Source organism: Neltuma alba, unplaced genomic scaffold (assembly GCF_004799145.2).
Source record: "Neltuma alba isolate B1F8T4 unplaced genomic scaffold, ASM479914v2 tig00013099_pilon, whole genome shotgun sequence".
NCBI classification, from domain to species: Eukaryota; Viridiplantae; Streptophyta; class Magnoliopsida; order Fabales; family Fabaceae; genus Neltuma; species Neltuma alba.
Genome location: NW_021637423.1, coordinates 67,671 through 82,049, shown reverse-complemented (window position 1 = coordinate 82,049; position 14,379 = coordinate 67,671). Strand labels below are relative to the sequence as shown.

The following is a 14,379-nucleotide window of genomic DNA, read 5'->3' as shown; positions in this document are numbered from 1 at the left end:
AGTAAGTGGCAGGCATGTCCGCAATTCCACATTAACAAGCCTCAATTCATTAATCCTCCTCGTACGCGACAATAACGCGGGAGACCTGCTCACATGCAGCCTGCTTTCCCGTAGATTCTGTGCGCCCCTTCTAGATACCGTTAAAAAATTAAAAAAAATTAAATTTGAAGTATATATTTTACTTTAAGTAAAAATATTTAGTTAACTAATTTATAAACATTAAAAGAATTAATTATTTGTTACTTCGAGCTTTAATATAAGGTTAATTTAAGAAGATGATGAAATTTATTAAATTACTTAAGTATAACATATGTTATATGATTTTTTTAAATATTTATATGGATAATTAGATTATATATCAATTTATAAATAAAATAAATCAATTTAAAAAAATGATAAATATAAATAGTTTAAAGTAATTTAATAACTTTTTTATCTTCTTCAAATTAGTGAATTATGTTTTATATTAATAATCAGAGGTAATTTTGTGTAAGAAAGTGTGTATCATATTCTTTAGTAATATATTTTTTTTAAAATAAGGATATTAAATGTGAGAGAAAATTTTGAATATTAAATAGTAGAGGGAAAAAAAATGTAAATCACACTAAAAACAAATAACTCAGGAGTCATGTTTAGGACATGAGGACATGAGGACATGATGGAGTAAGAACATGATCCTGCTTCCATGCCAGCTCACCTAACAAAATTAATTAAATAAATAAATATTACTAACCTTTTTTTACTTTCCTAACCATTTCTGTAACCGTGAAGACGAAACTACCCCTAACGCTCACAAAGTGACAAAAGTACCCTCCATAAAAAGTTGTGTTGAGCCCCTATCGTCTCCGGCCAGCCAAGGCCAGCAGTTACCCTTCTCCCTGAAGCATCCAAAGCATCCCATTCCTTTCCCACCTCCATATAAAACGCACCTCACCTTCCATTTCCTTCTCTGCAAATTCCCCAAAACGACACAAATACACAGACACGAGAGAGAGAGAGAGAGAGAGAGATTCGATGGGGTCGGGGAAGACGACGAAGGCGATGTGGCTGAAGAAGGTGATGAGCAAGGAGCTGTGGAGGCCGTGGAGGTTGTCGTCGTTTCGCTGGAAGAGATTGGATCTCCAAACGACGATCATGGACACCGTCGTTTTCAAGATACTCTCTGTCGTTGAAGCCGTCGTGCTTGTGTCTACCCTCTGCTTCTTCTTCCTCTGCTGTGGCTGCCACTTCTGATCAGTATATCTCAGTTTTCTCAGTTCCTCATTTTTGTTGTTAATTTCATTAATTAATTTAATTTTCACATAAATGCGTCTTCTGTCTGACTCTTGGAGGCTGTTTAATCAATAAGAGCTGCAGAATTGTAATTTTACTTAATGATCTGAATTTTCTTTTCTTTCTTTTTTTCTTCTTCTTATGTGTATATTTAATTATCAATGAAATAGATAAAACCTTGCTAATCCTTGTGGTTTCTGGGCTTCTGCTTTCTGTCTCATTTTTTCTGCCATTAATCCTCTTCTATTTTCATTATTCAATGTAAAATTTATGGCCAGTTCAACTTCTTAATTACCTGCTTCAAGTAAATTATTTGATTAATTGCATCATAATCGGTTGTTAAAAATCACGGAATAATTATTTTTACTGAAAATATGCGCAGGTAGTAATTACTAATTACTTGTATTCAGTTGTGGCTTTTCCCTTTTTGATGTTGATTATGGTTAATTTCTTAATTCTTAATATGAGTATGACGTTATTAATTTAAATCAATACATTGGATTAAGAGTTAAAACAGAAAAATGTCTGCAAGAAGAAGGCAAAGGCCAAGGCCAAGCAACAAAAATTGTTCATTTAAAATTAATAAATATAAACGTAGGATATGAATTATAATATCTAAAATCTAAATTGTGATTATTTCAAGGATAAATAAAAATATAATACAATGCAAATGTTCTAAAATTTGATTATTTAGGTTTAAATGTAAATTAGGTCCGCAAATTTTATTTAATACTAATAATCTTAAAAGATTTAATATTCACAAGGCGAATTGTGTCGTTTATAAATTAAATATATAAATATTTAATTTAGTCATTCAACAACTATTGGTATTAAATGGAATTGAGGAGATTTAATCTGTATTTACTTTTATTATTTGAAACTTATAGATTTTTTTTAAGACTTTCTTTTTCTCTTACGATATCAATTTCAAATTGAACTCAAGATCTAAATGCTCGAATAGCAACATTTTTATGGTCTTTTAGTAAGCCCATAAGCTATAATCCTCAAAAATGCTTGGCTTATATTTTATGATCTTTTTTGTGTGTGTGTGGATTAATTTTCACATAAACTATTTTGTTTTAATCATTTTTTGCTTCGGAAAAAAAAACATTTATGATTCGTTCCATTAGATTGAGTTTATCATGCCAATAACTACTTCGTGAGGTTGCTAATTTGTTTCATTTAAACGTGGTTGGAAAAACTCAATGCTTCTTTCATAAAATGATTAAAAGACATGGTTTCAAATTTCAACGTAAATATGTTGTTAAGATAGTAAACGTGCGATAAGGTGCTTGTATTTAGAAGATCTCTGCGCACAACAAAAGAAAAATTAGCTGTGAACTTTGTAACTTTATTTGTTAGTAATTAATACAAAACAGCATCATTTAGTATAAAATTTTCAGTTTCCAGTATGAGAATTACTCTTTTAACTTAATTATTAATTTACTTAATGAATATTATGATGATGAATTATTAGCTGAACATTTTGGATTCAATATAGGATTATCAATGAATAGTAGCTTATTTAGATTTGAATATCAAATTAGAAATATTATCAGCAACACATATGTTCTTATGATAAAAATATATTTTCATTTTACATTTTAAAATAAAATATATATATTAATTTTCTCAGTTATTACGACTAGTTCTATTATGATAGGGGTTCAAATTGAACTAATGGACCCGGGCCAGTAAACCAAATCCATCTTTTCTTTTCTTTTTGCTACAAAAAAGTTTAGATGAGTTGGGTTCCGAGAGTTCACCAGAGTTAGGGCATGCCTTTAGGCTCAGAGAATGCTTACAGATGTACTTACAGATCACCACCAACAAGGTCCTCACATCAACAGTGGGATTCAAATTCACAACCTTATGGATTATGAGTCAACTCCTTACTAATTGTACTGACTCTTCTTGGTTAAATCGAATCCATCTTGTTTGATGACCAGACCGGCTGTTTTTACTTAATTTGTTTGCACCGGAATAAGAGGGGCCTAAGCCGTCTATCTGGAGGCCATCTAAATAAGTTGCAAGCTGAGGCCCAATCTATCAAAAAGCGCAATTCGACAACACTTCGTTTTTTCTGGCACATCATCCATTACATTTTTTTTAAAAAAAAAATTAACTTCATTGACATTTGTTCAGCAATAATCAAATAGGAAGGAGAGAAAGCATTAAGAAAGATACTTGCGATGTTTTACAAGAAACATATCATATTAGCTAATTTAACTAACATTCCTAATATATTATAATTAATTAATTAGATATTATATCAAGTACTAGATTAATTATTTTCCTAAGAACCTCCATTGTAATAATCTGAATTTTATCAATTCAATTTTCAGTTTAATTTCGTTGGCATTGTTTTTAAATTCTTGGTGCCTGTTTGAATTTTATCCAAAATCAATCCCGGCAAAATTATATTTTTTTATTAAAAAACGCCAAACGCCCCATTAAAAATGTCAAAATATATTTTTACCCCAAAGTAATGGTTTTATTATAAGTCATTCATATCAGCTCAACAAGACTTCTATTTTCAAAATTATAATTATAAATCAATTTTATTCAAAACGCATTAATCTCACCCCTGATCTAAACAGGCATTGCATTATGGGAAAATTGTAGTAAACTACTCTGGAGTTTGGACTTCACAATGGCCTAAATTTTGTAATTTAATAAGAAATATTAATTATTTAGTCCTTATACTAAAACTTAATTTGTAAATTTTGATTTGATGCCATTTAATTTTTATGGCTATAATTTAACTAAAACTCAATCTTCTATACTTTATTGGTGTAAATTAGTTTTCATGGTTTAACTATTTAAAATAGTTCAAAAAAAAAACCTTAGCCTTTACAATTTTTTTTTTAAGTATAAATACCAATATTTAAGGTTTGAGTTTTAATTGAATTAAAACTATATAAAATAAATAATTTAAATTTTTAGCTACTTAATGAAATTATTTCTTTTTCTCATGGAACCAAGTAACAAAAAACCGTTTTAAGAAGCATGTAGGAAAATGGTTGCATTAAGCGATTGCGGATTACGGTTGGCCATGGAGCTTTGTAGCATCTGAACGACGTCTCATAAGGGCGGAGTCGGAGACTCGAGTTCAACCAATAACCAACAATGGCCACGGCCGGAACTCCGCTCCAAAGGACACAGCTTTCTGGCCCCTCTTCTCCCCTTCAACGCCTTTCCACCTTCAAGAATACCCCAACTGCTTCTTCCTCCGCCGCACCTCCCTCCTCCGCCACCGCCTCCACCGCTTCTCCTCTCGATTCCTTCGCCTCCGATCCCATCTTCTCCGCCTTCCTGTCCTCTTCCTTCTCCTCCACGTCATTCTCCTCCGCTGCCCTCTCTTCCGGCTCCCCTGCTTCCACAGCCGAGAAGCTCCACCATGCTATCCGTCTCCTCGAGAATCAGCTCCGATCCGAAGTCCTTTCCCGCCACAACGAGCTGCTTTCCCAATTGTCCTCCCTCAAGCATGCTGAGCATGCCCTGTCTACTGTTCGATCTGGCGTCTCTTCACTCCAATCTTCCCTCCGTCGTGTTCGATCTGAGCTATCTGAACCCCATCGCGCCATCGCTACGAAGACCGTCCAGCTTTCCAATCTTCATCGCACCACTGAGCTCTTACAGCACTCGATCCGGGCTCTTCGGTTGTCGAAGAAGCTTCGTGATGTGATGGCCGTTTCCAGTGCAGAGCCCGAGAAACTTGATCTTGCCAAGGCAGCCCAACTGCATTCTGAGATTTTGAGCCTATGCAATGAATATGAGCTTGTGGGCATCGATGTGGTTGATGAAGAACTCAATTGGGTGAGAGAAACTGGGGATCAATTGAGAAATGAGGCTATGAAAGTATTGGAACGAGGAATGGAAGGGTTGAATCAAGCTGAGGTGGGTACAGGGTTACAAGTTTTCTATAACCTCGGCGAATTGAAGGTGACGGTGGAGCAAGTGATCAACAAATATAAGAATATGGGTGCAAAGAGCATTAGCGGAGCGTTGGATATGAAAGCTATTTCGGGGGCTCCTGGTGGCGGGTTTGGTCCAGGAGGAATTAGAGGCAGCGGGATGCCGCAAATTGGAGGAGGGGCTAAGGCTAAAGACGCTCTATGGCAGAGAATGGGGAATTGTATGGATCAGTTACATTCTATAGTTGTTGCGGTATGGCATTTGCAGAGAGTGTTGTCAAAGAAACGCGATCCATTCACCCATGTTTTACTGCTTGATGAGGTCATTAAGGTACGAGCGATAAGAACCTTATGATTGAATAATTAAGGTTTCATGAATAATGACGCCTGGCGTCTGGTTATAGTAGTTTCGTAATGAGTAGGATATGATAATTTTTTGCTTCGGTGGGAAGGTCTTGATAAAATTGTTTCTGTCAGACTGTTAAGTCTAATTAGTCTGTTTCATATGACAGATACAGAGGATTAATCAATCCAATTTCTCTTAATAGATGTCCAAAGCACTTCAGCTGTGCATTTATTAGTTTAACGACTGACTATATGCTGAAAAACGCCATTAACTGGGAATCTGCCTCTTGGAATGGATTTTGCCAATATGATGCAGTCACAGATGCCAGCATTAATTTTATTCACCATGGATGCAGTCTAAAATTTCATAGCTTATATGTAATGAAATATATTAGAAGTTTAGCATTTAGAAGTTTTTCTTCTGTGTGCATTTCTTTTCAAATATAGGAAATGATGGACGGCACCTTACAAATGATACAATTTACTGTTTCATCGGGTAATTTTATAGTAATGAACCTACAATTTGCTGTATACTAATGTTCATTTTTATTGGAGAGACTCATATGATATAGATCTATATAATCTTGGCACTGCACTGGTGCAAATGGAACTATACATGTAAAGATTGCACAACGGTAATACATCATTTTTTAAGAGCAAGATGGCACAAGCCACATGCTAGTCTTCTGTTTAAGTCTTTCCCCTTCTCTTCCCCAAGTTTGCTGTTAGACCTTCCAAATAGATGACATGGTATGGGGATTGCAGTACTATAATGTATATGAAGTGAGGAAGACCAGAGCCATGTGTATGGTGTTATCATCTTGACATGTATAACATTCTTACAGGGGAACAATGACTGTAGCTTGCTAATTTTTAATGTTGTTAGCCTGTGATCACTTTATTTTCTTTTTCTAACTTTAGCTGTTAATGCATAGGAAGGTGATCCCATGTTAACCAATCGAGTCTGGGAAGCTATTGTGAAGGCTTTTACTAGTCAAATGAAGTCCACTTTCACGGCATCAAGTTTTGTCAAAGAGATTTTTACAATGGGGTACCCAAAGCTTTACTCCATGATCGAGAGTCTCCTTGAAAGAATTTCACGTGAGACAGATGTTAAAGGAGTGTTACCAGCTATTACTTCAGAGGGAAAAGATCATATGGTTTCAGCTATTGAAATATTCCAGACTGCTTTCTTGGCTCTCTGCTTGGGACGCCTTTCAGATCTAGTGAATTCTGTGTTTCCAGTCTCCAGTCGAGGAAGTGTTCCCACTAAAGAACAGATCTCAAGAATTATACTACGCATTCAGGAAGAGATACAAGCTGTTCAGGTGGATGCACGCTTGACTCTCCTTGTTTTACGTGAAATTGGAAAGGTCTTACTTCTTCTGGCAGAGCGAGCTGAATACCAGGTATTCCTCCAAATCAGGCATTTCCTTTATATTTAGTTAAGCTGTTTCGATGTGTCCCCTTTTTCACTCTGTGAGCTTATATTAGTGGGAGAGAAAGAAAGAGTACACATGTGAACAGTATTCTTCTTGGCAAACTCAGGGAGAAAGAAAATTGGAAGAGTCCATCGGTAGGATAAAGTCTGCAATCCCCTTTTATGTTGGACAGGCTGTAACTTTAGAGAAGTCAGAGAGATGATTCAATTGCATAGAAAGGGTGAAGAAGCTTTTCCTCAGATATATGAGATTTAACTTCTTGTAAGATTAGAATGTGAGTCTTCATTGGAGTTCTTCTTCCAAATTATTCCATTTGCATTTCAGCATTTCAAGGAACTCAATCACCTCCTACACATCTTTACTTGAATGTTGGGGGGTGTTTGGTAACCCCCTAAATGCACTTAAAAAAAGTACTTTCATATAAGCCAAAACAAAACTTCTCTCATATGCTTATCTCATATACCATAAAGTCACTTCTAAAAAGTTAATCTAAACACCCTAGCCTGAAGTAATAATGAAACTCAATATAGTTGAGTTTTGTGAAGACCCTATAGGAGCTGAGTTTTGGGAAGACCATGTAGTTGGAATCTCATTCTTTTCAGATCTTGATCCTCATCTTTTCAGGTTATATGCATTTACAAAATGCTCCAATCTTTGTATTTTGAGCAATCAAAGTAATGATTCTACTTGGAATCTTCTCATCTCTAGAAATCTTAATGATATAGACATTGATGATCTTACTTTGTTGGCAATCCTTGCCTAGTTCTGGGTTTCTTTTTTGCTCCGCTAGAGGATTTAGAGATTGGGTCTATGAGGGTTTGTACTTAATACAATCACAACAGATTATTTACTCCAAACTTGCAGGTCTAATACACTTATTTCTCTGGATGTTTGTATGGTGTGTTTTGGAAGTTAATCATGCTCTTTTATTGCTTGACCACTGTAGAGGCCACAGACAAATGTTTTCTGTTTTGATCATAAAGAATTAGGTGGTCTTGGATAACCCAAAGGACTTGTTATTCCTCAGAATAGCTATATGTTTCTAATTTTGTGTTGCACGTAATTTTCATTGATGGCAGATATCCACTGGACCAGAATCACGTCAAGTAAGTGGCGCTGCGACGCCTGCACAGCTCAGGAACTTTGCTTTGTGTCAGCATCTGCAAGAAATTCATGCTCGAGTATCATCTATACTTGCAGGATTGCCCAGTATCGCTTCAGAAGTGTTGTCAGCATCATTGGGTGCAATATATGGTGTTGCTTGTGACTCAGTGACATCCTTATTCCAGGCAATGCTTGATCGGCTGGAATCATGCATATTGCAAATACATGATCAGAACTTTGGAGTTCTTGGAATGGATGCTGCTATGGACAACAATGCATCACCTTACATGGAGGAGCTGCAGAGGTGTATTATTCACTTCCGTGGTGAGTTCCTATCTAGGTTGTTGCCTTCCACAACTACGGTTTCGGGGACAGAAAACATATGCACCAGGCTGGTCCGGAGTATGGCCTCCCGTGTTCTAGTATTTTTCATCAGGCATGCTTCTCTTGTCAGGCCTCTGTCTGAATCAGGCAAGTTGAGGATGGCCAGGGATATGGCTGAATTGGAGTTAGCTGTGGGCCAAAATTTATTCCCAGTAGAGCAACTTGGTGCACCATATCGAGCACTTAGAGCATTTCGGCCGCTTATTTTCTTGGAAACATCTCAGCTTCCGTCGTCTCCTCTTCTTCAAGATCTTCCACCGAATGTCATACTACATCATCTATACTCTCGCGGTCCTGATGAATTGCAGTCACCTCTTCAAAGGAACAAACTAACATATTTGCAGTATTCGTTGTGGCTAGATTCTCAAGGGGAAGATCAGATCTGGAAAGGCATCAAAGCAACACTTGATGATTACGCTGCAAATGTGAGGGCCAGGGGTGACAAAGAGTTTAGCCCTATATATCCTCTTATGCTACAATTGGGTTCATCCTTGACAGGCAATATCAAGGAATCCCATAAGTCTTGACCTGGTAATGACATTGCATTTTTGCAATTTAAATATTGCTCTGATTCTCTTGATAAGCTTGAGATAGAATTTTTTCTCACCCGCAGATATTTGATAGGTTTATTGTGGAATTACTTTATTGGCTGCTTGAGTTCAATCCATTTTTGTTGTTTTAATGTAGAGAAATTACCCTTGCTGAAAGTTTGAAACTAGTCATGTAGTATATCCCCCGAGATTAATAATAGCTCTCTTTTCTTGAAATCCGTTGTTTCATCAATCTTATCTATAGCAATATTATCCACAAGTTTTTGTTTGATGCACTGTTGGTTATTGATTGTTCTTTCATGAACTTAATTAATTCTCTATTTCTCTCCATGGATTCTTAGCATAATTTATTTTATTTGCAAGTGACCGTGCATTCAACCGCGCATGCAATGGCAAGTTGGTTCTATTCTATCTTCTATCTAAATAAATTACGGCTTTTATGTGACCAGAGATAGATCTTTTAATCCAAAACCCTCTAAGATCTGAAAGTTTAGAAGGAACTTTTGATCCATAGAACGTCAGTGGTGGACAAAAGAGAGGGTACCAAGTGACAATTGAGAGGGTTTAAAGTGTTACTTCCTGTGCTGGATAAAGGATTCGCTTTTATCATAAATATATGACCTTGATTTTACTTTCAAAGTATTTATAGTGATTGCACCCATTAAGGAAGTTTTAATCAAGAAGTAATTTTGATGTATTATGTGAAGAATGGATTTTGTGAAAAAGTGATTCCGATAAAGTGAGAATGTTTGGATAGTTGTTATTAAAAGCACTTTTTATATATGCAAATTACTAAAAAAACATAAATTAATATGATAATTATATAAAATATAGATTTTATAATATATTTTAATTTGAAAGAATAAAATTGTTGATGATATATTTTTTACTAACATAATTAATAATATATAAGATAATATAATTAATAAATAATTAATGTGTATATATATTTATAAAATATAAGATTAAAAAAATAATTGAGGGGTGTTACGGTTATATTACTGTTGGGATCTATTCTAACAGGTACAATCATATTTTCTAATTTGAACTAAAAGCAGAATAGATTCACTTCTTTTGAAACTATGATTTTGAATTCAAAACTATGATTTTCATTCAAAGTCATGGTTTGTCCATTTATCTCCATGTTTCGCAAACTTCTGACCCAAACCATGGTTTGGATTCCAAAACATGAATTGAGCATTTTGCCAAATAGGCCCTAGCTCTTATATTAAAGATAAAGATTAGAGAAAGTAATATTTTAATCCTGTAGAAAGATCCATTAAGTAGTTTGGAGAAAAACATTCGTTTTCATAAAATATAAAACAGAAGCGTTTGAAAATGACCCGAAACTGAATGGAGTATTCATATTTTGTCCCCTCGTATTATATTTCTAACTTCTGAGCCATGACAGGACCCTTGTCTGTTTAATCATGATTAATCACTCCTTTCGTTACTTATTACAACAGACATTTGATACCTATAGTATGTTCTTATATATAAGAGACACTTAAAAGTTGTCTATATTTTTTTGTGTTGATTTCCTATTTTACCCATATTTATTGTCTCTAACTCACACTCTCCCTCCCTTCCACTTCTCTTTCATTTAATAATTTAATTATTCTCTCTCATGCTCTCTCCCCTTATTTATGAGGGTATTTTTGAAAAAAAAATATTTTTTACACATTGATTGTTCTTAACTAATTTTAACTGTTTTTTTATCAACGTAATTCGGGTATTTGATTCTTATAATAAGAAACGGAGGGAGTAATTATTAATCAGTTGATGTTAATCCGGAGACCCATTTTGTTGGGAATCAAAGGGTGCCTTTCAATTAAGATACGCATAGCCAATGCCAAAATTACAGATTTAGGTGTGAACATGAGGTTGAGAATGACAGGGTGTGCGTGTGCGTTCATACATGCTGTGTTACACTCTGCTTCTTTTTCAAGCTCGTATGCTTGTGAAACAAGCAATCATTGCCATTCTATTTTATTGAGCAGTAGTGAGTGGTGTGTCACTATTATGAATGTTTGGATACATTTTTAAGAAACCTTGGTTTTGGCCTTCAAAATTTATTACAATCGTTATCCCAGCAAAGACAAATCATATTTTTATATATTTTTATCCCATTCATTTAGCCTTTTAGTAATAAATTTAGGATAATTGAGCTCAATTATATTCTATTTTATTTTATTAACCATTTTGTGTTTTATGAACGTTAATAGGTTAGATCTTAGAAATTAATGATTAAATTTTTATCTAATGTTTTTGTACATGTGGCTATTGAATATTATATTATTTTGTGCGGTTTTTTTTGAGATCATTGATGGAGATTTTTTTGGGGTTGAAAGTGGACTCATTTTGAAATTTTATAATCCAAGACTTATTTTTTCTAGGTAAATTTGGGTTACTAATTAGTGCTATGTTACTAACAGGATTAAGTTTAATGAAATGAGCTAATCTTTTACGATGTGATGAATTAATGTTTGAATTTTTATTGAGAAAGATGTCCACATTTAATATCTAACAGTATCTCAAATGGATTGTTTCAAATAGAAAGACTTATGTTTCAAAAACATAGTGTCATGTTGGGACGCTTGGGAAAAGGGATTAGAGGATTGATGAAATAGAGACGGGACGGAAGGGAGGAGCCATAGAAGGAAGAAAAAGGAAAGAATGAAGATTCGGTTGGAGGTAGCGATAGTGACGGCTTCTTTACATTTTCCGGCAGCATTTTCTCTTTTCTAAATGTAATTTCTTCATGCCTCGTGTGTATGAGATTTGAATATTATTGATGTTGTTTTTATTGAGGATTGGTGCTGAAAATTCATATTAATGGAGTTATAACTTGAATTAGTATACTTAGGAAGTTTCAGATTTTATACCTCTACTGTGCAAAATTATACTTTTCAGATTTAAAATATAATTAATTTGCTATTTTTTTGGGATGAAATATTGAATCATCGCAATTTTTTTTTTGATTAATTAGAAATTTGATTGGGGAATTAGAATTTGTTCAAATTTCAGGATTAAAAGAGAGAAAAATGAGATAGTAATCCCAATCCCAATCTAAAGTCTTCACTATGAATGTTGGACTCTCATTACCTGCTTGGTGTCTAAACTTATAACTAACCATAATAAAAAGCGAGAAGAACACTGAACATGGACTGGAAAAGGGGAAGATGTTGTCACAAAAAGGTTTAAAAAAAAAAATCATTAATGTTAATAAGACATCTGAGACTTCATCTAAACATGACAGGTGATGTTACCACTAAGACAACTAGCCGTTGACATATATTAGTATATCATTTGATACTCTATATTACTTGACGTACAAATTAAGCATTTTATACATTTTCATGCCTATTAAAAAAGCTCACACAAATTCTAGGGAAATTCCAGGGTGCAAAAACTCCATATTACATATTACTATGTGATACTGCTTTATTTTATATAATAGTGTCCCTTCACAGAAGCTACTTGCTGTTACTTGCATTATTTTAATATTCAATTAAACAGTAAGCTGCGTGGCCTCAATGCCCTTCTACCTCACACCAAGTCTTCCATTTCTTCAATATAAATATATATATATATATATATTAATTCCCATGAAAACCATCCTACTGAATTGACTAACATCAACATCACCACATGAAAACAAAACCCAGAATTTTCATCTTCTAAGAGATTAGTATTTAGGTTGGCAAGTGGGTGTGGAATGAGACTCCTAATAAAACAATCCTTTCATATTATATTCATTTATTATTTTTTTTCCCCAATGGATCAACATCAACTTCAGCATCTAATCTGTTAATGATCTTTGAACCCATCTTCTCTATAAAATGATTATTTATACACATGGCTCCTTGGACTTCTCTATAAGGTTGGAGCTAATACCAAAGGAGCCAGCTAGCTGCATATAACATTGGAATCATCATCATCATCATCGTCTTCATGGGAAAGAAACCAAGTGAAGCATCACTGAAAATATCTAAGAACCAAAAACAACAGTTCAGCAGGATGATCAAAGCTTTGAGGCCAAAGGTCTACATCACACACAGCTCCAGATTCAAGAAGCTAGTTCAGGAGCTAACTGGAAATCTTACTGCAAGCTCAACAACTATGTCATCTTCATCTTCACCTATTTCTGAACCAAGAGTGAAACCTCAGAATCGCATTATTCTAGCAGATGATGTTCAGAATACAGACAACCTTGAAACCAGTTTTGATTCTTCTGAGGTTTCAGCATCATCTTCTTCCACTACAACAATCTCTTATTTATCTTCTGAGTTCTGCTGCTACAACCAGACATGCTTGGATGACACAACCTTTGGAAGCTCCGAGGCAAACCAGTGTATGGATCGTCTATTGGCATATCAGAATCTGGAGTCACTGCTGTTTGATGCAGAGGTTGAACAAGGCTTCCTGCATGCTTGTTATGCGCAGCCAGAACAAGAGGTCAGGACATATGAGTGTGAGTTGTGGGCACTGCTGTGAAAGTGTCTTTTTATGGCAGATCAACCAAAATGCTTCGGTGATGAATTTTTCTTTGTTGGTTTGCTTTTAATGTTTGTGCTTTGTATAGTTGTTCTATAGAAAAATGAGATTAATCCTAGAGTGTACGCTTTTGTATAAATCCTGTTGTTCCCTTCATTACTATTGCTTCCTTTGATGGCTATCATGCGACAAGTGTAGACATAATTTAGCAATTGTGACACTTAAAAAGGATCAATAATCTCTAATACAAGGAGCTCATATAAAATGAGTTATAATTATAGTTAAATTAGTATGGAGAAACCATAGTGGTTGGATTGAGCAATCAAATGTGCAACATCATTTAACTTAAATTCAAATTAGTTGATAATACTGATGTTAAAAAGAAAAGAAATTACAACATATTTTTTAGAAGTAAATTAAAATTACAACATATTTTTTCCAGAAGTTAATTAACACAAGATTTTTTTTTGGGGGGGGGGGGGAAGTTAGTGCTTGTAGGCATGGATTCGAACTCACGAGAAATGCCATCACAGGGCATCCTTCATGATTCGTGCTACTACTTCACAAAGGTACCGATATTAACACAAGATATTCTAGTCATGTCAGAAAACTATCCATAGTTATCATTTTCAGTAAATTCCTTTATAAAGACGTAACAAAAAACATCTAAACCTTCCAATATTGAACTAAGCAAAAAACCCAATCATTTATGACAATTACCATCAAATCAGGCGAAGAAATTTCCTTGGTTTTCCTTTGAATTTTTTATCTCCCAAATTAAGTATGAAAATAAGGTGGACAACTTTTAAGTTACAACTTCATAGATATGTGCTTGTTTAGATTATCTTATTTTAAATAATTTTGCTT

The 14,379-nt window shown here is 34.5% G+C and overlaps 2 protein-coding genes across 2 annotated transcripts; both read left to right on the top strand.

Moving 5' to 3' along the window:
- Positions 1–865: 865 nt before the first annotated feature.
- LOC114734436 (uncharacterized) lies at positions 866–1,485 on the top strand. The gene has a single exon (XM_028922068.1). It carries the CDS (start codon positions 1,015–1,017, stop codon positions 1,231–1,233), a length of 219 nt encoding a protein of 72 aa, XP_028777901.1. The 5' UTR covers positions 866–1,014; the 3' UTR covers positions 1,234–1,485.
- A 2,854-nt stretch (positions 1,486–4,339) lies between these two features.
- LOC114734435 (conserved oligomeric Golgi complex subunit 5-like) lies at positions 4,340–9,646 on the top strand. The gene is made up of 4 exons (XM_028922067.1): positions 4,340–5,520; positions 6,470–6,943; positions 8,056–8,995; positions 9,379–9,646. Exons 1-3 carry the CDS (start codon positions 4,402–4,404, stop codon positions 8,989–8,991), a joined length of 2,529 nt encoding a protein of 842 aa, XP_028777900.1. The 5' UTR covers positions 4,340–4,401; the 3' UTR covers positions 8,992–8,995; positions 9,379–9,646.
- Positions 9,647–14,379: the final 4,733 nt, after the last annotated feature.